Source organism: Argiope bruennichi, chromosome 6 (assembly GCF_947563725.1).
Source record: "Argiope bruennichi chromosome 6, qqArgBrue1.1, whole genome shotgun sequence".
Classification (NCBI taxonomy): Eukaryota; Metazoa; Arthropoda; class Arachnida; order Araneae; family Araneidae; genus Argiope; species Argiope bruennichi.
The window spans coordinates 15,568,749-15,593,160 of NC_079156.1; the positions used below are offsets into that span (position 1 = coordinate 15,568,749).

At 26.0% G+C, this 24,412-nt stretch overlaps 1 protein-coding gene across 2 annotated transcripts; it reads left to right on the top strand.

The window, feature by feature from the left end:
• The first annotated feature begins 1,781 nt into the window (after window positions 1–1,781).
• LOC129972849 (protein BANP-like) lies at window positions 1,782–24,412 on the top strand. Of its 2 annotated transcripts, none has more exons than XM_056087147.1 (9): window positions 1,782–1,825; window positions 3,712–3,766; window positions 10,834–10,990; window positions 14,669–14,728; window positions 15,827–15,902; window positions 17,582–17,745; window positions 20,517–20,652; window positions 21,866–22,079; window positions 23,195–24,412. In XM_056087147.1, exons 2-9 carry the CDS (start codon window positions 3,719–3,721, stop codon window positions 23,333–23,335), a joined length of 996 nt encoding a protein of 331 aa, XP_055943122.1. In that variant the 5' UTR covers window positions 1,782–1,825; window positions 3,712–3,718; the 3' UTR covers window positions 23,336–24,412. The 2 variants fall into 2 exon arrangements, with proteins under 2 accessions (XP_055943122.1, XP_055943121.1); XM_056087146.1 differs by lacking the exon at window positions 1,782–1,825 and adding an exon at window positions 3,359–3,532.

Here is a 24,412-nt window from a genome sequence, read left to right on the forward strand (position 1 = left end):
ACACTCATGTGCAAATCTAAGCAAAAATCCTTGCTCCAAGTCCGCAATTCTTATGTCAAGAGTAGGATGATACATGTATTAGGGAATATGTAAGAATGTGTTGAGTGATCGGTTCTCACTAGTTTTGAAACAAAAGAAATATAAGTAAAAACATAACATTGGCATCAATATAGTATACGTATGATGCACATCAAATGCGCAGCAGTAATTTTATTCTGATATCCATTTCATATTCTGTAGAATTTCTTCTTCAGGGACAGTGGTCCCCCTCTAACGTTTCTCGCATGCTTTCTAACAGATGTGAATTTGTGTTTTAGACAACAAAAAAAAAATTCCCACCGGATTGAAACCAAAATTTGGCACAGAACTACAATTATAGTTACAAAATCCCATACCAAATTTGATATATTTGTCACTGCGTTTTTGAGCTATCACATTTACATTCTTTTGAGAGCACATTCCGATAAATCTTCAACCTCTTGTATTTGATAGGTATGTCCACTGCAGATGTTAAATCTATGTACCGAATTTTATCCATCTAGCTCCGTTCATTTTGTAGTTATCGTGTTATCTTCTATTCGAGCAGTCGGACAAACAGATTTTCTAACATTTTTTTTCCAAAATCTACAAATTTGGTGTAAAGACCGTTTACCAAATTTCATCCGTCTAGCACAAAATGATTTTGAATTATCTTTGTCACATCAAATGGACAGATAAATATTTTCCAAAAATGTGTTTTTCGAACTGAGGGAGATCTAAAACAAGGAAATTCGTCTAAATCTCTTGTTCGAATTTTTTTAATGATTATAGTAATTTCTATGTATTTCGCGCCTGAGAATTTAAAAGACGAGATGTTACGAAATATTAACATCATGCAACATTTCGTAACAAGTCATAATTAAATGTGTTAGATGACATTCGCAATTATATCTGAAGTATGTTCGGTATGAATCGGCTTTCTTAATTCATACAATTATTAATTAAAGAACATTGTTTCTTGAGTTAAAACTGTATTTCTGATAAATTTATAAATGCAATGATATAATCTAACTTTTTATTAAAAATTATTTAGACATTGAAATAATTTTAGACATTTTATGCATACATTTCTGTAAATATTTTGCCATTTTAATTTGCGATTATTTCAGTCAACATTTAAAAAATATTTTAGTGCTTTTAAAATTATAAGCATTTTTATTTCATAAGGTCAAGCCTAATTTAATCTGTAAATATTACTGTATTGGAATCGTTCGGAAAACGGCATTCACTTCATTTTATTTATTAAAAATATCACTTTTCTGCAAGGGGCATCATTTATGATATGCCGATACATAAACCTTTTTATTGAAGAAAAATTCAGATAGCTTTCATAAAATTTAAAGCTTAATCTATGCCATTTTTTCAGAAATCTTTTTTTTAAATGGACAAAATCAGAAAACTGATAAAACAGGACATTCAACTTGTCACAATCTCTATCAAATTTCATGCGAGTTTTTTTATTTAAAAACTTGTTTCAGCACGCAGCAATTTATAAGTTACCCAGATTTTACGCCTTTAAGGCATATTTGCTCGAAATCTGTCTGAAGATTTTGTATCCGCATTCATTAAGCTGGTTAAATCCAGTTACAGATTATATGACCCGATAAGTTGATGGTAGCTTTCGGCTGGTTTCGGTTTCACGCATACTGCATACGCCTTTCTATCGGCTAAAATCTTCTTCGAATCAGCCAATCAAGGCATATCCAGACACCCGACGTCACAACGTATATGCTGTAATTTCTCGTCTCTGGGCGAGAAAGGACGCCATTATCGCGCTTACGTGAAGGTACGTGATTTTATGTTGTTTTTATTTTGGCGGGTGTATGCGAATTGCTTGGATTTTAAACTGGATGGATTTAAACTAAATACATTTTGGAATAGTTTGTACTGAGTGTTACTCTATATTTTTCGAACTATTGTATTAATGACATCATAATTTGATTGATGTAGTAGACTCATTACTCCATGCTTGAAAGGATTTCAGAAAATGGGAATCTTAACACATTTTGTAGTTGCCAGCATGCATGCATTGATCATTCTTCAATTTTCACAGTTTTATTAAATTTCTTTTCTGTATTTCTACTTTGTCATAATAATGAGATTGGCATGACAATTGGCGTGCTTCGGTATCGACTGTTATAGTGAATAAAACATGAAACTAATCAAATCAAACACATGTCTGTTTGTTCATTCTCTGATTTACTTTGAGTCTTTGAATGATCAACAGATTTATTTTTTACTTTCTGTTCAGACAAGAAAACATCGATTTCATTGTGAAATATCAGAACCTAGAGAATTTTTAAATTGCTTGGAGAAAAGATGCACTTGCAATGAATTCAGCACAATGTGTTGCAAAAGTTTTGCAGAGAATTGTGGAGAACATTGATTCAATTAAACAAGGAGAAAGTATAACTCAATTGATTGATTCTGTTAGTAAAATTGGTTGTTATGTTTTGAAGAAATCATTGCCATGTTCTTTATTGAAAGATTGTATTTTGATAATAAACAAATATCAGCCTTGTTGCAATTCATCTTTAGTCTCATGTTTTTTAAATGATGTGTATCATTTTTATCAAAATGAAAATCTGTGCTCGAATTTCAAATTGGCAATTCTTACGTGCTTTAAACCTGCTGTAGAGACTGAAATTCTAGTATTGTTAAACACGTGCATGAGTATTAACAATGTGGAAGAATTGGATCAGGTGAAATCTGCTGTTTTAAAGTCATGTTTACCTTTGGCATGTGCTGAAAATCCAGCCATGTTACAAAAAGTAAATAGCACTTTTAAGAAATCTATGATTATCACAAATGGCAATCCTGTTGTTGGATATTTGTCATTTATTTTTAACAAAGTAATTAAAAACTGTTCCAAATCATCTGATAGTATATGTGTTCTTCCTGAAAACTTAGTTCATTTAGAAATTTTATTATCTGTGCCTCAAGAAATTTTTTGCCAACAACAGCATTTAATTTACTTTCAGCAAATAATATCTTCATTATTAGAAACTGTAAACCAGAATCTATGTGAAAGGAATGATCTTGTTTATCTTACTGCAATATATCCTATATTATATTATCAAATACTAACATTCCACAAAAATAAAACTTTTGATGCATATAAATTCTTGCGAATATTCTATGATGTTGATTCATCTTCTGTATACAGTGATTTTAAAATTGATCTAAATAATATTTTGAAAAATCCAGTTTGGACATACTTGTTAGAAAACTATTATTGATTTAAATCAATAAATCAAATTTTGTTATTGCTTCATTTTGTTTTATCATCTGTTATCTAAAGTGGAAATATTTAGAATTTGTTGCTTAATTTAGCTCCTTTTTTGTGGTTTTGGGAGAAGAAAAAAAAACTGATATAATAATGACATGATTTATATGAATAAATAATTTTGTTTCGAGAAGAAATGATGATGGATGTAAATATTTTATATAATATTTTTGTTGGAGAAGATTTTGGAAAATCATAATATTTTTTGTAAGTATTATACTAATTTTATTGTGTAAGTGTAAAAATAACAAATCATTTGTATCTTAAAATTTTAAAAAAATGATCTTTTAAGTTTGAATTTGAATTGTGGTATTTATTATTTGTGTGAACATTTGTATTTTGAATAAGTTTTAATGGAAGTTTTATTTATTTACTTTTTTGTTTAGGTACCTGATGGAACCTCCTGAAAAGCTCCTAAAAATAGATGATAGTGAATTAAAGGCAAATAGTATTATCTTTTTTTAAAAAGTTGTATAAATTATATATGAAATATATAAAAATATATTATCTATGAAATAAATTTATAAATATTATGAATAACATAGAAGAAATAGAATTTATGAAGGTGCTAAATAGAACATATTTAAACTTAAAAAATTTAATATAAGATTTTTAATTATGATTTTTATATTTATTTTTTGATTGCCTCGCATGATGCACCTTGTCTTTATTTATTTTTTCATTGTTTAAAAATATTTTGTCCTAATTTTTTAAATCCTGAAATTGCTACAATTTACTTTATAAAAATGATTAACGTATGTCAGGTTTGTAACTTAACTGCCATATTCTTTCAACTTTTAAATTATCCGAAATGGAAAATTTTTTACCATTTTGGAGCTTTTTTAAAAAATTTTTAATTTAAGACTGTTAAAATATTAATTAAAAATTATTTTTAAAAAATGGATTATAATTTTTATGAAATGTTATTTATTTATCTCCCAATTAATCATAAAGCTATATGATTTCCAAGATAGAGATTTATTAATTGCTATTTAATTTTTAAAATCATTATGAATACTTACTATGGAGAGTAGATAATTTTTTTCTGTAATACTAACCTCATAATACATACATATTTCAAAAATAAAGTTATGTTTATCTTCATAGACTGTATTGAACAATTTGCCTTTTATTTATCATTTAAAAAAAATTGTAAAAATAGTCATCCAAAATCATTTTCTAATTTGTTTTTAAATATTTCCATTTAGTAGAAACTGCATGAATTTGGAAGTTATTTTTGTGAAATAGTCCTATTATTAATATTTAAGTACTTAAAAATTTTTTAATAGAACAAGTTAAATTATTTTTTTGCTTTGCAATTTGTATATAAAATAATATTCTTAATATTATAAATTATTTTTCCTCCTAATTATATTAAAATAATAATATATTTAATCAAGTTTATATCTTTAAAAAATGTCAAATGGGCTAGAAAATTTAAATTGATCTTATTAAATATTGTAAAAGTTGGTTTGAATTTGACATTTTATTGTTGTACTGATAACACCATTTGAGTGTTGTAAAATTGTGTGGAAAAGAAATTCATCTACAACTAAAAATTATATTAAGTAAAATTCATTGAAACGCATTAAATATTCATTGAATTGTAATGTAGAATATAAGTATATATTCTTGAAATTTAGTTATGATATGTTATCAGCTTAAAAAATATCGTATGAACTATAATTGTATTTTTGGCTTTATTTTTTATTAAATTAAATTGTGCACCTACTATGCTTATTAATATTTATTTTACCATTTTCTTTATTATTATATGCACTATTAATTGTTCTTGGAAATTTCTCGTAATGTATATTATTAAAAGAAACAATAGTATCTTTATTGAAAATGCATTATTTGGAAAAAACAAAATAAATAATATGAAATAATATATTTTGTTGTATTGTGAAATAATATGTATGTTTGTAAATGTATTATTTTATTTAAAAATTAAAAAACTAAAACTATATAATTATATATATATGTAATGTTTCCTGTTTCTTATTTTTGAATCCAATTTATTTGTTTAAACTTTTTGCCAAAAATCTGCCAACATTTCCAAATTATGATTACTAATGCTTTTAAATCTTAAATTTCTGAATTAATTATTGGCATTTCAAAAATTGTATTTTAGTAGCCCTTTTTTTGTTCTTCAGATCTGATCATAATTTAAAATTGTTAGATCATAATTTAATTGTTAGATCATATTTTAAAATATTTTGAGTTTTTTAGGTAGAATGCAAAATAAATTTGCTGATAATATAAAAAGAAGACATTTCTTTTCATATTTTTAAATAATTGAGAAATTGAATATTATGCTGGTAATTGCACATTGGATTGAGAAATAATGTCATCAATCTCAATAACAACTTCTTACACTGTTTGCAAATTTTTTTAATAAAAGAAGCAATAAGAAAACTTATATTTTATGGTTAGAATATAATCATTTCTTAACTTAGTATAAAGCAATAAATAAAAATTAACTTTTAAAGGAGTGTTGCTTGTAAAATTCTACTAAATATGATAAATCTAATTTATAACAATTTTGTAAGGTCCTAAAATAATATTGATTTATATAGGTCATTGTTATTGACAGAGCATTCATACATTCAATGTTTATGCATGCTTGCCTATATTAATATATTAATTTTATTTTTCTTATTGATAATGTTAAAAAGATGAACTGAATTAAAACAGTATTAATTTTAAATTGATTTTGTTAAGAACTTCAATGTGAAAATTTTTACTGAAAATGTATAAAGCCCCATTCTGACAGGCCGTACACATCTTGAGTCTAGTGCATTTTTCCCTCTTTCCCTTCACTTGTGGTTTTCTGGATTTCTTTTATATCTATTCATTTTACCAATAGTTTGCCAAGCTCCTGATGGATTCCACAGGAGAGAGTGGTCCTATATTAGATCAGATGGCACATTTCTGACCATATCCATAAAGGGAACAGGGCTTAAAATGGAGATGAAAAGTGGGAAGCCATCTGTTACTTGCTTTGAAATCAATGTTGCCTAGCAAAATCATGAGCAGGGGTGTTTGTGCTCCGGGGAAACCCCGGAATTCCGGGGATTTTGAACTTCGATACCCGGAAATTCCGGGGATCGTCGTTCAAAAGGAAGTAGGAATAATAATGAATTATTTATTTTGATCTGGGTAATTTTGTTTGCTTTGAAAGCAGAAAACGCAAGGTCAGTGTGTGTGGTGAAAACTTTTCCTTTCTTTCTCCAAAGGCAGTGATTATGCGTGAAAAGGGGGAAAAAACTTCTTTTTTGTTCTCTCCTTATTGCGAGTTATGACTCATTCCCCCGGTTCTCGGACATTCTCTTCTGGATTCTTTTCGGCAAGTAGGCGCGGCAGAAAAAAAAAGGGAGAGACTTTGTTCGACCAGATGTGCGATCACGTGACTCTGGGTTCAAAGGTCTTATCTCTCCTGGCGTGGCGCCAATAAGTAGAGAAGGGGTTTTTTTCGCCGTATTAGCTATTTGTCATTGATCGCTTCGCAACTTTTTTTTCTCCGCTGTGTAAAATTTTCGTTTCATTTATTGATGCACGTGTAAATTTTTCGTTTCGCTTATTGAAATATTTTTTTATTTATGTACGAAAGAGAATTTCACTTTGAAATTTCAGCATATGAAACAGAAATTACCCCTTAAAAATTCATGTCTAATTAGTTTTACAGCATTAGATCCAGAGCTAAGAGGTAAAACCAGTACAATATTAGCTTTTGAAAAATTATCATTTTTTATGTCGCATATTTTTAGTGATAGTGAAAAGACAAAAGTAGAAGCTGAAATAAGGTTATACCAGAGTGATATTGATATCACCAAAGAAATGCTCTACACATCTGATGAAAGTGGAAATCAAGTCAAGTGTACAATTGATAAATATTGGTCTAAAGTTTTTAATTTAAAAGATTTCACAAATGATTATAAGTATCCTACATTGACTAAATTGGTCAAAGCCTGCCTTAGCTGCTTCCATGGCCCATTAGTGGAAAGTGCATTCAACTTAATGGATACACTTGTCACTGACTATAGAACCTCTCTTAAAATTGATTCCCTAGATGCAGTGCAGACTATTAAATATGATTTAATGGCTTCTAAAGAAACCTCATGTGAAAAATATGGCTCAAAGAATCCAATGACTGATCCAATTCACAAAGATCTCTTACTGAATATGAACAGAAGTTGAAAAACATATCAAGAGGACTTAAAAACATGTATTTCAGATGAGTCACCTATAAAAGTCTCTGAAAAACCTTCTACATTAGCAGAAAAGCAAACTGCTTCTACCTCTGCATGTGCTGTTCTCGAGGAAATTTCTTCAACTGTAAATGAGGAAAATAAAAGTCAACCTTCCTGCAATTATGAAGTTCACCACAAAAGAAAGACAAGCCCACAAACATCAGAAAATAAAAAAAAGCAGCAGAAATTAGATAATTTTTTTTAAAAGAATTAATTCAGGTAATTTAAAATATTTGCATAAAATGTAGTAGTTTATATGTTTGAAAATTTATGGTTATTAATTTTGCAAAAAAAGTAATTCATTAAACTTTTATAATTAGGTCATTCAATACTTCATAATTGTAATTTTTCATTCCCCCCTCCCCCTTCTCGAAACTCCAAAATGCCGGTAGTAAGTCCATAAAAGTTTCAGGGGATTTTTTGGGGTCCCACAAACACCCCTGCATGAGTCCACCAATGGGCAAGTTTTGCTCTTTTATCTCATAGAACCATCTAAGATAGTTTTCTGAAAATCTTCTTTTTTCGCACCTTTAAATCATTTTATTTTACTAACTACATCACTTTTTTCCCCCACCCCATTTTCTATACTTTTTTTTTTTAAGTATCTATCTTCAACTGAGAAGTTATTATTTTTTATCTGTGTTTCTAAATTTGTGTTTTATTTGGATAAGTTTCCAAAATAAATCTTCAAATTTCAGTGTTTTATCCTGTAGTAATGTAGATTCAAGGCTTTAGAACATATTTATAAAATGAACTTAAAGAACATGTGGTCTATCCAAAACTCTTATTGTACGAGAATGGATTCAACTATATCTATTTAAACATAGAAGCAGGAATCATTTCTACATTCCAGTCACAATTTTCCTCATCATCCTCTTGTTATAACTGCTATGAACAGCATCAACCCCCCTAACCATAATTTTCTTATTTTGCATTCTGAAGCATGAGTGTGTGGGGGATAGGAGGGGAGGTTGCAAAGGTAAAATTGCTATTGGCAGGAATGAAAGTAATATTCATTGGTGTAATAAAAAGTCCAAAACCACTGAATAAATAGGAATTTGATTGGAATCAAAGAAAATATTAGTATTTGCAAGTTTATTGTTACAGATTTTATTGTTATGCACTCTTTTCATTTATAGTAGTGGATTAGTAATTCTGGCTATGTACATGTTATTAATTGAATTTATTTATTTGTGATTGCCTAATCCCCTTGCCATTAGTTTTACATCAGTTCAATAGAGAAACTGTTTTCAAGTTTTCTTGTAATTTTTTGGTGCTGAATTAGTACTTTTCAAGTACTTATATATGTATACATTGCATAAAAAAAACACAAATTATTTAAGTTAAATGTAAAAAGAATATTTCACATATTTAAAATGTGCAAATATTAAACTAGATCATCTATTATTTTATTAGTATGCCATCCAAATTTATATTAGTTTCCTTTCTGAAATTGTTTGAAATTATTTGTGCTAAATTTAATAAAACATTTTTAATATTCAAGTTTAATACAACATTTTCAGTATCTATCATTAATGTCTTATTGGATTAACCAGTCAATTTTCACATATTGTAATTATCATATTGACTTACTATCAATTTGTGAGTGTTTATGAATTAAGAAATAAATGATAAATCATTTTTGTTGTAATTTCTATTTATCACGTTGATAAAGAGAATATATTACTGTAGTCTACTGTATATCACTCTAAAAAAAATTAAACTTCATTAAGAAATTTTTCTAAATTATTCCATATTACAAAAATGACATTATTAAATTATCTATTACAAAAATGACATTATTAAATTATCTATTACAAAAATGACATTATTAAATTATGAGGTAAGCTATAAATATTGATTTGATTTATTGGAATGAAGGTTTCTAAAAAATTAAATAAATTTTCTCATGTGTAATGTTATGGCAACTATACTAAAGCATTAAAAAATAGTATTATTCACAAATTAGCAATTGTACTGACCTATAATCGTGAATTATATATGAGCAATTCATAACACCTGCATATTAAATTATTTATAAACTTTGCCATATTTTACTTTAGCTGAACTATGTTTTTCAAGTAAAAATCTGATAATTATTTACATTTTAGTACAGAAAAATAGATCTATTATTATTATTCAGGTATCGATTAAATACAAAAATTTTTGTCATGTATGTTGTATGTTGAAGGATTTTATCGTAAGTAATAAGATTTTTCATGTAATAAATAATTGAAATTAATAGAAAGGTAGGATTCTCATGTATTATATTATTGAACATTAGATTTTCAGCATTTATTCTAAATACGAACAACTGGAAAACTCTGCTAGTTAATTCAAAAGTTCTGAACTATGTTACATATAAAAATATATTCTATCTCTATATGTAGCATATTAATATCAAAATATTTAATTTTATTTTTTATCTATTGATCAGCAGAAGTATCATGACCTTTGTGATGTACAATATGATGTGTGAACATTTTTAAAAAGAAACACACCCAACTATAATCTTAAAGTACTATTCATAGATCATTATTTTGCTTATTGAAAATTGGGGAGTTGGAAGTATGAAGATAAAATGAAATTCAAAGTGCAATTTTCAAGTTTAAAAGAATTATATTATCAACAATCCTTGAGAAATTTGTTTAATTTCAAATAATTTGCACATTCCAAAATAATGGCAATTAAATATTTTAAATGCATTGTTTTAAAAGCGCTGAAGTTTTTTTTTTTTTTTAATTTGCTAAATAACTATGCAGTTGAAGAATATAGTTTCTTATAATTTATTTTAGATCATAATATATAATCTGATATATATATATTTTTTAATTAGAAGGAATTATTTTTTAGGGGCAGGGAAATCAAGCCTGTGATACAAAGCCTCTTTTACATGTTTGATTTAACATATCTGCTAAAGATCAATCTGCTTATTAAAAAGAGGATAGACAGCCCATCAGTATTTTGGGTAATTAAGAACAGAAAGATATTTTTCAAAAAGTATTGTTAAAAGAAGAGGAACATCTTTAAAATTTTCTCATAGGAACCCACATTTAGAGGGGAAAAATTCTGATCTTGGTTCTCAAAAGCTAAAGGTTAATTAAAAATATGAAATTCAATTAAATCAATGGTACAGCCACTCAGGTATTGAAATGTTGATAAAATAAATTAAATGTTAAATACAGTCTGTGATTAGTAAATTAACATTCAAGAACAACATGCATTTTGAATTTAAATTTTTTTGTTTTGTTTTAGGAAATGCTACTAAACATGCAGTCTTCATTCCACAGCAAATTAAAGAGCATTGAAGAAAAGATTGAAGGAGTCGGTTCAAAGTATCATATGTTAGAAAGAAAAATAGAAGACATTATAAATAATATTAAGGAATCTGCTCTTAAAGTAACTAATCCTAGTAAGTTTTTATTTTAATCTGCAGAATTTATTATTTTCTCTCTACATATTAATAGTTGTATTTAAATTGAATTTAAAATTATCATTTGTTCTTGAAATATAATGGGCTTTGTTAAGCTCATCCATTTTTTATATCTAGAAGACAAAATAAATGGGATGTATATATTCATAATCATGATGAGATTTTCATAATTATCTTTGAAGATTTTTTTTTATCATTGTTGAGAAAGTATATTGCTTGGTTTCACAAATTTTGGTGCATTTACAAATAATGGTTCATTTTCATTAAATTTGGTGATACTGTTTTTACACAAAACATTTAAAGAAAGTTTTTAGAGATTTACATGACAGAAGTCTAATGGGATTAGAAAAAAATAGTTTGTGCAATTTTTAATTATAATGACGAATATATTTCTGACATGATGATGAAATTTTTTAATTGCCTTTCAATTCATAATTTCTTTGCAAATAAGTGAAAATGTCCAATATATTGAAATTCTATGATGAAATAGGCTTATTCATTATAATTCTGCTTGCAAATTCTCATTATTAAATGCTCAATTTTTGCTCACTCTTTACTACAATATTTATTATATTTTTATTTTATCAAAATGTATAAAAATTTCATATGCAAACATAGTAAATAAAATAGTATAAATTTGAAATATTTTTATTATAAACACTAAGGTGCACATTGATTTTTATTTTGAAAATTCTTTTTTAATGGTACATACGTTTTTGATTCTTATTAATGTAGTACAGAATTTTAAAATGTTGAGAATCCCTGGTCTATAAGTTGGCCATTAAGTTTCATAACAATTTCAAAACATTACTAAAAAAAGCAGTTGATGGGATGTCTTATATACAAGCCTGTGTCACATCAAATTTAATAATTAAGTTATCATTAAAAGTAAGGCTGGGGAGTAAACTTTATAGAATGACCGCTTCTAAAGAAAATCCTTAGTGTGTATCACAATTTATTGAAATACACTGCTGGCCATTAAAACTGCAACACCAGGAAGAAATGAAGCTCAAAATTACATGAAAGGAAGGAAAAAATTGAGATATGCAAATGATTAATATTGAATTGTGTAGTTGATTTCTCCTTCAGAAAGCACTTTGTAAAGTTGGAGTTTGCTTAGAATATCGTATTATGCCTCGAATAAGAAGAATAATTGCTTACCAGCAACTGTAAGAATTTGATGGAGGCAGGATCATTGCCTATCAAGTGTGCGGATTATCATTCTGTAATATCGCCCTTCACGCTGGTCAAAATCCAACAACTGTCATGCAAATATAGAATCAATGGGTTGCTGAGGGTCATACTGAAGGGCATGCAGGATCTCAATGCCCTCACATGACTAATGCCTGAGATTGCAGACATTGAGTACACAACACAGACATCTCAAGTTCGGATCGAAAGTAATTGAATGCAGATTAGTACATTTCTGACATCTTACATCCAGTGGTTACGCCTTATCTTTTAAGCCTGCTAAATGCCATCTTTCAACAAGTTAATGCAAGACTGCATGTTCCACATCATATTCTGACCTTCCTCAATGCACAGGGTATTTGATTGTTTCCCCTGGCCTGCATGGTCTTCAAATCTGTCACCCATTGAAAATATCTGGTCATGTGTTGCACAGAGCTTGATCTGCTACCCCTCTCCAGTTAATATGGTTGATGAAGTGTAGCTTAGACTTGAATCAGCAGGGAATGAGTTGAATTTTTCTGTTGTACAACCCCAGATCCATTCGATGCCTAACCAGAGAAAGGTCGTTGTAGCTGCCAGCGGTGGTAGCTATTTCTACTAATTTCACATCTGTGCAAACCCCAAACTGCTTACAAATTCAATCATTTTATCTTCATGCCATACTGTTTATGTACAATAAATATATTTTTTGTATTTGCTTTCCTTGATGGTGTTGATTGTCCAGCAGATTGAATGGGATATGCAAATTCAGTAAAACTACATAAGAAACACCCATCTTCATGTCCCTCTCTTTGTGCATAACTCAAAAAATTAATGGAGATTGGTACAATATTAAATAAAGAAAAGAGTTAAATGATGTTATTATCATCTTTGATGATGATATGTTATGGAAACCATGGTGAAAGATTGATCTCTATCTTGATTTGTCTCATGCAAAAAATGCTGCTGTTGTATAAATCCTTTTATTAAATGAGATAAAAATAAAATCCCTTCAATATTTTCTCCTTATTTTTTAATAATTTCCACAGATTTTTTTAAATCCTTTCCCTTTTTCTACCTTTGATAAAATCGTGAAACTTGCGAAGTGTGCTGCATGAAGCAATTGTATGAATTAGTGTATGTTTGAGAATTGTAATCTTTATATATCCCTTCCCCTTTCAGCACAATATTGGGATGAATTATTGGATTTTAACTATAAGGTTTCATAAAAAAGTGATTATCGTTTCCTTAATATACCAAGTTTTTCTTGAAAACTTGTGACCATAAAATTATGCTTCGTTTATTCTTATTAGTAATATTGCATATTATTTTCTGTTTCAAATTTTCTTTCATATTTCACATTTTCTTTATAGTTCAGGTTATTATCATATATATATATTGATTTTTGTGATATATTTATATATTTGGTATGAATGCTATAATATTTATTTAATATAATTAAGTTATAAGTTATTTACAGTAAAGCTCTATTTATATATCTTTCAAGAAACTGATATAAAATAAGGTATAAACAAACAAAAAAAATGCCTAATCAGAATTTTAATTGCTTCAAACCAAATGCTACCAACCAACTTCATTTAAAAGTTATAATTTTAACTTTTTAAGGTAATTGCTAATGTGCTACTGCAAAGTATGAAGATGATGATCAAATTTTAAAATATAATTATCTTAAAAGTGAAATCATATCTTTATTGCATATCTTGATTATTGATGATACATTTCTTTTAATGTGATTTATGTGCATGTAAATAGATATTTAATTAATCAGTCGACATTCCTTATTTGTTGTATATATTGATTAGCTAATTATTAAAAGAGCAGCATTATTTAAAATAATTTCATTAATTTTTTTTTTTTTCCTGTTGCATTTTGTTTAACAAAATATGGATTAGATTTTTCACATTCTTCAGATTCTTCATTCTTTTTCACATTAGATTTTCACTTAAAATCAACATCACACTATTTTGCTTTGTTTAATCCATTGAGTGGGAATAATTCTTAAGTCATAATATGTTTTTATATATTGCATATTCTCCTCAAAAGTGGTCTTTGCTTTCAAGAGATTGAAAAATTTATGCATTTTAAAAAGGCGAAAAATGGCATATAGTTGAAGCTTTGTATATTATAAATAAAGTACTTTAATATTTCAATGAGTAGAAAGTGATTTGGGACTGTAATATTAAATACCGAATAATGGAGAAATATATAAATGGTGTATTACTATAATTAAAATTTTATCATTAATTTGTAAAATTATTATCTCAGTTCTATTTCATCTTATTTTTCTTTAAAAATAAGATGAAATAGAAATGAATTGAGAAGCACAGTTTCTGGTTTATTTTTAAATGAAGGGAAAAAAAATTTATCTTAGAAGCTGCATGTTATTTTTTTTATTAATATGTATATATATATAATATGACATTCATTAAAAAATGTTTACTAATTTTAATGCTATTTTTATTTCAGAATTTTCTAATATTCCCAGTGATGCCTGTGTTCCAAAATTTATGTCTGCAAATTGTGAAGGTAATATAAAATTATTGAAATGAAGGATCATTTTTGCATAGTATTTTCATTAATTCTTAAAAATGGAATGAGCTTATTATAAATATAGCATGTTAGTGGTTAATTTAAGTATTAAAAAATTTCTTTTACTTTTTAAAAATCATAAATAATAAAGCTTTTTGAATCTTTTGACGTGTAATTGTCACAGAAAAGCATTTTGAATATTGTTAGTTCTACCTGTGCCCCAAATGCTTTTTTTTTTTTTTTTTTTTTTTTTTATAATTAAATAATACAGATTGGAATTCAAAACAATTTTGGAAAATTTTGTTTTTATATGATGATTGAAAACTTTCATTATATAATATAATATGGTAAAAATAAATTGTAGCTGATAATATGTGATATGCTTCTAAGGATTGGAGTAGGTATTATAATAAACAGTAAGCCAAACTTTTAAATGATCCTAGAAATCTTTTATACTTCTATTCAATATTTACTAACTATGTTTTAGTATCTTTCTGAAAATTTTGCGATCTATTTTTATCAAAATTCATCATAGAAAAAAAGGATACAAGTACTATAAATTTTAAACTAATGCAGGTATTTTATATTAATTACTTTGCATGATTTAATCTGTCTTTAAGAGTAAACCTGAAGGGATTCTTTTTGATAAATTTCTGTCTTGCATTATTTTAATTGTCTTTGATGTTTGAAAAATATTTCCTGATGAAAAGCTTCTGCATAGAGAAATTAATTTTTAAAAACAAGACAGAACACATTCTTGTTTTTTTTAATTGAAATTTCTGTATTTGAATTATTTGGAGTACAAATGTGTAATTATACAACAAAATGTTTAAAGAATTCATACTATAAGGCAAACTTTATCTTCTTTGTTTACTTTTGCTACTTCTGTAGGTTATTTTTTACATATGACTAACATCTAATAGCTGCTTTTATAATTTTAAATGCTTAGTTTATTCTCCATTGTTTAATTTTAGTTTATATATGTGTTAAACATGATTAATTTTATTGTTATTAATTACCAATTTTTTTTAATCACAACTAAGTACATGGAAAAAAGTTTGCCTATTTATATGGGGTTTTTTTTTATGTTTATAGAAGCTTATCCCGATGGTTCTTGGCTTGGTGATCCAAACAATAGTGATCTTCGAGTGAGATGCAGTATAAATCCTGTGTAAGTCTAATTTTTTTGTAGAATTTGCTTAGTGAAACTAATTTCCATATAAAAAAATTTTGTCTTGAGTATCGTGAGTATTACAAACAAATTACAGTGTGCTTCAAATTTAAAAAAGAGATAATTTTAATTTGTTTGCAAATGTAATATATTTGCATTTCATTGGTGTTCTATGCTATTTTCGTCAATTCTATTTTTGTAAGAAACCATTATACATGTCTAATCACCAAATATGCACTCATCATTATATGTATACCATCAAGTTATAAAGCTTAGTATATAATTTTCCACCTAAAAATCATAAAGAATGAAGTAATCTTTTCAAAGTGAAATTTTAAAATATACTTCCAGCAGAGTATATTATAATTTCATCAGCTGTTCTAATGAATCAACAAAATAATATATTTTTGTTTTTCTAGACTCATCATAAACTTCAGCAGTCCATAGAAGATATAATTTAGTACAATAAGCACTAAATAATATAGTTAATTATTAAATAATTACTATTTTGTATTTTGCCAGCCAAATTATGAAATAAGTGTTCACTGATAAAAATGCATAAATCATTTTACTCTAATTTGATTTTAGAATTGCAAATCTAATTTAACAAAACAAATAAAATTCCATTCTATCAGATTTATCAAAAACCTCAATAAATAGATACATTATGAAACTTTAAAAAAACAGCTTTAAGATGTTGAAAAAAAAAAAAAGTTTCTGATATTTTGAAATTTCTGTTAAATACAAATTTCTGTAGTGTATTCAGTGAGAAGAATAGTTTAATGAAAATAAAGATGAGCACAAACATTGAAAATAATAGAAAGTGCTGTTTTGAATTCTCTATATGTAATTGAACCTTGTAATTTAAAAAATAGTTTACCAAACACAATTACACACATTTATTTTTGGTTCATTTCAGATATAAAAAAATTATCCTCATATTTTGTAACTCATAACTCATATTTTGTTACATTATCAGTAATTAATGTTTGTCAAACAGTATTAATTAGTTTCCCAAATTTAAATATGAAACTGTTTATCAGGAATATTTCAGTTTTCTCTTTTCACTATACTAATGAATCTGTAAATATGAAATGAATTCAAAATAAATTTAATTGATAAAGATATTATTCTCAAGTATTTGTAACTGTATTGAAGAAAGATGTTTCTTTTTTTAATAAAAACATTTATTTATAATTAAATGAGAATATCTATCATTCATAATTATACTAAAAAATAATATATGTAGATTTTTTTTAAAAATCTGCCTCTGATATCTTCAGATTTTTTTTTTATTTATTTATTTTGTTAGAAATATATTCTTTTTTGTTTAATTATAAATTGATTCTTTCATACTTTTAACCTTATAAAAATGTTAATCATTAAATGTAATAATTATTTGCAATTGTTCCATGGCTAATTTAATTTTAAAATATCTCCATCCCATATTTTAATAATGATAAATTAATTAATATTTTCAAATTTAAATATTTTATAGCAAATAAATCAAATCAAATTGCTATTTTTTATACAATTTGTTTTTACATCATTTATAAAAATATATGGATAAAAAATTTAGATATTTCTTTTAATATTTCATTTTATTTATTGCATAATCATTAGTAGCAGTATGATATTGTGATTCAGTACATTTAAAAATTTGATTCATTTACTTGTAGAGATTTAGAAATTATCAATAATACATGCCCAACTGCTGAAAAAATGGCTTTAACTCTTCTTGATCACTTATTTGATCGAGAAACTCAAGCAAGGTCTAATATATCTGGTACTGGAAAACATGGCAAGGAACAGTTGGATCCTTTAAAAATTTATGGTATCAAATGTAAGTAAAATGTTTTTTTAATTTTAAATATTTGATTGTATTAAAATTTAGCTTTTAACAAATACAAGTTAAACTTCTGTAATACAGATTGTAAAATGTGTTATCTGTATACCATTCCTTCATCTGACATTTACTAATAAGATAAATTATGCCTTTAATATACTAAATTCATTGATCGAAAAATCTTGAAATTATTATTGGATTTCATTTTAAAAAATGTATATCTTCTAACAATTCTGAATAAAAAAGAAGCTAAAATTCATACAAAATTAGAAGATTTGTTAGAAAACAGAGATTTCTGTATATACAACGAAATACTTATTTTGTAAGCATACTGGAAAATAATTATTATTATTCAGCAAAGGATTGATTACTTTTGGATTATTTTTTATCAGTATCTGAGATAAATAAATCCTAATGCAATTTATCTTTTAATTGCAATTATTTTTTTTTTTTTTTTTACATCATTTCTTTTCTATGTTAGATTGCATCTTGGAAACTGCAAGAAGAGTTGTGTTGCTTTTTTTAATAGTCCAGTCATGTGATGCATGATTTCGTCCCATTTTTTAAAATTAAGGAATTTGATTGAAGGGTCATCTAATATAGGGAAGTGATAATAAATGAAATTATTTACTACTAACAGAAAATTGACTTTTGTATTGTGATCATGTATTCTATATCAACTAGAAAACCATTTACCTGGTATTAGTTTGGAAAATATTTGCATACTTTTTTTTATAACAGCATATTGATTACATAACTTCAGTCTTCATATATCTTTTGTAATCTCCAAATGAAATCAGTATAGTAATTTGATTTCATTTTGAAACATATGAAATCCCTTTCTACTGACAATGGTTAGTAATCTCTACCTACATAGAAAAAAATCAATTACTGAAGTTAGCTCCCCCCCCCCCCTTTAATGAAATATAACACAAATATTCCATAAAGCAAGGTCTCTTTATCTATTAGTATGCTTTTAATTGGATTACTAAATTGGATTTCTTTTTTCTCTAGACATTGATTGAATACTTTAAACTGAATTTCATTTAATTTGTTATAATGAATACTTTATTTTGAAACTGCAATAAATTTTTTTGATTGTGCTAATAATTTTTTTTTTTTTTTTTTTTTTTTTGTCATGAATTTTGGTCACAAGTAAAGAAAATTTTAAGAAGTTGTGATGTAAAACTTGCTGTGTTCCAAACCAAGTTTAATTCTTAATTTTTTTTTTTTTTTCTTTAATATACTGAAAATTAAAATTTGTCTCAAATAGCTAACATTGATATAGAATGTTCATAAAAGTAATCTCAATTTATGATTTTCACTTGATTTTTCTAGTAATATTTGTTAATGTATAGTTAAGGGATCTATTATTAAATATTGAAAATTAATTTTCCGATAACTTAATAATGTTATTTAAATTAATATTAAAATTATTTCATAAAAAATAACATTAATCCTTTGATGTTTCTAAAATGGAAGTTATATAGAGAAATACATTTATCAGTAAAATATGCTTTTAAAAATGCATTAAAAATAGAATTTTTCTATTATATAGTGCTTATTTAAAAGTTTGCTTTAAATAACTTCACTTCAAACTGAAAAACTATCAAACTGATTTAAATTTGTTTTGTAAACATTTTTCTTTGAATAAGCACAATAACCTAAATGGTAAAATGGACTTCAAATGTATAAAATATAATGTTTGCCAACATGCATTAGAAATTCAGTTTCAAAATTTCATACGAATATTATATTGAATTTCACTTTGTGTACAATCTCTTTTACATTGAGATGTAAGAATTGTAATAAAGATATGAAAAGGAATCCAGTAGATAAGAATAAAATTAATGTAAAATACTAATTTTAGAATCCAAAACAAAGGGTAAAAGAAGCCATTGTTACTCTTATTGCTCCATTATTTTATTACAGATTAATTTATGGTAGAATGAGAATAAGTAGTGTTTTCAACAAATATAATTTGTGAAGCATTTAAAGTTGTCTTTCTAAAATTAGCTGTAACTATTATTTTTGATATAAACTTTGTTTTATTTTGAAATGATAAAATTTCATTACAAATGCTACAATTTTTTTCTTAGAATTGAGAAGGAAATTAGAAGAAATGTTTAGAAAATTATAATTTTTCTCCTCATCTAACAAAATTTATTGCATACTTTTATTACCTTCAGCTTTCTACTTATTTAATTCAAATTGTGAATAAGAAGGATTCATCATTCTTAAGAAACTTTCAATATCTCTTCTTTAATTATGTCTGTCAAAAGCTTGTTGCTGCAACATAATGCAAAGATATTAGTTCAAGGTTTATTTCTATTATTTTAATATTTTCTTAGTTAATTTTTATACATTTTTATTAGCAGTAATCTGTATACAACATTAAGTGTGATGAGAAAATGCTGAAAAGATAAAAATTGCTAAATTTAAATTTGAAATATTAAAGAATTTTAATATATGTGCATTTTATCAAATGTGCATCAATTTGCAAAAAAACTTTTCCTAAAAAATTCTTTATCATGTTTCCTTTCCTGATTCTTTATTCGTTTTAAAGAAAAGCGAATCATTTTAATTCTATAACAATATATTTTGTAATATTCTCCACATGGTGTGAAGTTAAATTAGTTTTCATATTATTATATGAGCAATATTGCAAATTTGAGTGATAGCTTTAAATATAACAGATGTCATTAATGTTTAAAAGCTACATATCTTGTTGTCTACATGCTGCATAATGTTTTGATTCTCTTTTTTAGGTCATGTAATGTATATGTTTGGTATTAGTCATAAGGAATGGCTTCGTATTAGGCAAAATATTGATTCCAAGTGTCGGTTTGCGTTTAGAAGAAAACAAAAAGGTTTACCCTTAACTGTTAAAGGTAGTAAAGATAGGTAAGAAACATACATTTTCTCAATTTGATAGTTTAAAAAAAGAGAGAGGGGGGGGGGACCCAACCCAATTAGTTTCAATTTTGATTAGGAAGATTTATTTTTTAATAAATGATAAAAATAGAAGATTAATTAAACGCCAGTGAAATTGAAACTGATGAATCAGGTTTATTGTGAATCTGATAAAAGTAGTTTTTAAAGACACATTTTTTAATAGGATATTAAAAAGTAATTTTTTAAAAATCTTTCATATATAATTAATTATTATTATATATTCTCAAAAATCTTTTTCCAAAATTCATTAAGAGTTAATATCATTTATATGAAATAAAAAAATTAATGAATTAAAATCAGAGTGAAAAAAATCCATTTTTAGAATTATGGAAACAAATCATTCAATAAAGACATATAAATGTTATGACTGGATATATCACAGCTGAATGATGCTATGTGTGCTTCTAAATGGGCACCATAGAAAGCAATACTCGAATAATTTTTGTTTTAAAAAAAAGAATGTTGATTATTGTGTTCTAAATAAATTCAATTCAATATGCTATTATTGAAATTATTTTTGTTTTTAAAGTGGCAAAGTAATTTTGGAATATTTAAATTACATGACTTGCAAATTAGAAATGGATATTTTCAATATCTGAATAGCAATGATTGAGTTCTCAATCATAATTTTAAGATATATAAAATTATGTAAATAATTTCTACATGTTTATATCTCATTAATGTTTTATCCACATAATAACTATTAGTTGTAGCTCTTTATGTGATAATATCTTAATATTGACATAAAACATTTAGTGATGTCTTCAACAGGATACAAGAAAGTAATTTGTTTTTTGTACTTGTACCTCTCAACAGAGGTGGAAACAATTAACATTTAACCAGGTTCAAAATGTTAAAGTGTAAACATGGAAAATTTAAACTATTTACAGAATTCTAAAAACTTTAAAACTGTGAATATGAGCTTACTTTGTCAATATTTAAATTGGCAATGACTATATGTTCATGAAAGCACTTAATTGGAAGAATAGATTTTTATCCATTGTATTATTTATACTTCATTCTTTTTATTAGTTAAAAGTTCGTTTAATCATTATTTTTCTTTGAATATTAATCTCAAAGTTTTTAATTTTAAAAAATGTAGGATCCTTTTTCTAATGAAGCAGGATTAATTAATTTGGTTATTCTTTTCTTTTCTTCTCAGATCTTTGCATGCCAATAGAACTAACAGCTTACAGACCAATGGAGAATCTCAGTCAAATTCAAATCTTATAGACCAAGCACAGAGTATGATAATTGCAAAAACAGAGCCTCCAATAGTGGAATATCTTCAAGAACATGAATTAGCAGAGATTATTCCATTAAAATTAGAACCTGATGGATATTCTATAACATTTGCTGAAGGTATTGCTACACAGGTAATTAGTTCAGAAAAAGTTTTTTTTAAAAAACTGTAGTTGAGTAAATGATTAAGACTAATTTCAAAACTTAAATGTTAAAACCATCAGAATGAAAATATGAGGTAAAATGTTCCTAATAGTTTTAATAATAGTAATAAAATCTCTATCCTTGTAATTCGGTGATAACTAACTATAAACTTTTGTTAGAAACTGTTTAGATTTAAAGTTCATTAAATTCAAATGAAGGAAATATGTATGAAATCTTAAAATGTATGATTTTTTAATTTTTCTACCGTTTTAAAATTTACTGGGTCTTTAGCTGTAGGAAACTATTTGATCTATTCCATTTATTATAATCAAAAATGACCATGAGAACCTAGGTCTGAAAATTTGATGTCAATTATATCAAACACTAGTCACGTTTGTGCACCAATTTATTTAGACACATTATTCCTTTCCTAGCTTTTTACATGAAATGCAAATTAAAGTTTATAAAAAGAGAATTTTGTTACTAGAATTATTGAACATATGAATCTATCATAATTTTTAAAGGCACTTTTTATATATTGTTATAAATTAGGAAAATATTTTAATGTTGAAAAATAAAATCATTTTTCTTTTCTCCCTTAAATAATAACTTAGTTTCCTTTTGTATGTTTTTGAAAGAAAAAATTTTCAGAATGCAAAACCAATTTTCTCAATAAATAATATTGTTAGAACTTTTTAAAGATAACAGCATTTTATTTTTTCATATCTTTCATTTACAGTCTTGGGAATAAATTTATATTTATGGAAAAATTAACAATATTTGTAACATCTTGCTTAAATTACACGTTGAAACTCTGTTACAAATTAAAGCTGATAATATTATATTTTTAGTTAAAAATAGCTGTAATAAACAATATGTTTTTAACGAGATATTTTAGAGGCTGGTTAAAGTTGCTTCTAATGTCTGAATATTTTGTTTGTTTTGAGGTTATCATTTTGATGTCATTAATAAATTCATATATTAATCGTTGGAAAGAAATATGCTGACCATTATTTCATTGATTGAATTAATTTTGAGCAAGATTTTAAAAATAAATTTTTGCTAGTTAGTTTTTATTCAAAGAAATGAATTATGTTTTTTGTAGATTATTCATACGGAACATGGAGATATTCAAGTTATACAAGGTACTGAAGAACAACTTGAGCAATTAAAACAGAATCATAATATAGAAATTCTATCACAAGCTGACATATTGACTGATTCTGTTCTTGATGTAACTCAGTAACTGTGCTTTGGATTTTATTTTTTTAGTCATAAATACGAAAAGTATGCCAAAATCTTGAGATTATTTGTAATGAACTAAAAAACATATGCTAGAACCAGTGGTAGCTCATCAACTCAGGAATTGCTTCAAAACTTTTTGTTTCTAGAAGAAAAAAAATATTATTGAAATTTATTTAAAATGGACAACTTTGCCTCTTTTAATCATTATAATTTAAGAAAATTGCCTGCATATCAGTTTTTGAAGAATGACTTCTAATGATAGAAAACAAATATGTATTAACTCCTTGACTTACAAATTTACACATCCTATTTTGTCCTCCAAATGACACATTCTATTTTTGACATATATTATTATTTTAATTCCTATAATAATAAAAGGGCATTTAGAATATTGAAACATCTATAAGTAATTCTTGTATTTTAAATTACATAATTCCAGACTTAAAATTAAAAATTACGATGTGTGTCTGGCTTGTCATTGTATGAAAAGGGGTTAAGTATGTGCGATTCTTTTGAGGAAATTTGAAAACAGACCTAAAGCCATAAATTAACAAACAAGTATAAATAAAAAAAATTAAGAGTGAATTAGTGCTTTGATATGAGAAAACATTGCCTCAATGCTAAACATTACTGCAAAAATTCTTATTGAATCATCATTGAATGCATATGGAGAGAAACCCATTTTTTGCTGACCATTCTGATTCTTTGAGATATTCAAATTTTGAAGTTTTTAAGGAAAAATTACCATGCATTCTTAGATTCTTAGACTTGTTTCTCCAATTTGTTGACGCATTCTTTTACCATTTATTATTCTACTTTCTTTGCTCGCCGAACTGGCTGTACAAAAAAGGGGGGGAGGGTAAAAAATCAGCTTTTAAAATAATATCAGGAACTACAGCTCTAACTGATGAGCCATCACTGACTAGAATCTTCTTCTTCAATCATAACTTTAATTTATTTGTAAGTATGTTGAGAAGAAAACTATGAAGTTGTGTGTGTACCCAATTGTTTTATTTATTACTTGTATATTGTCTTTTGATGTTGTGACATTTTTGAAAATAAAAAAGTAATTTTTCTA

What these genes read in the sequence shown, in the direction of transcription:
- LOC129972849 (XM_056087147.1), top strand. Translation starts at nt 3,719, where the DNA reads ATGGAACCTCCTGAAAAGCTCCTAAAAATAGATGATAGTGAATTAAAG. An exon ending in AGATGCAGTATAAATCCTGT is followed by an intron (nt 15,903 to 17,581) that starts GTAAGTCTAATT and finishes ATTTACTTGTAG; the next exon opens with AGATTTAGAAATTATCAATA. An exon ending in AAAAATTTATGGTATCAAAT is followed by an intron (nt 17,746 to 20,516) that starts GTAAGTAAAATG and finishes TCTCTTTTTTAG; the next exon opens with GTCATGTAATGTATATGTTT.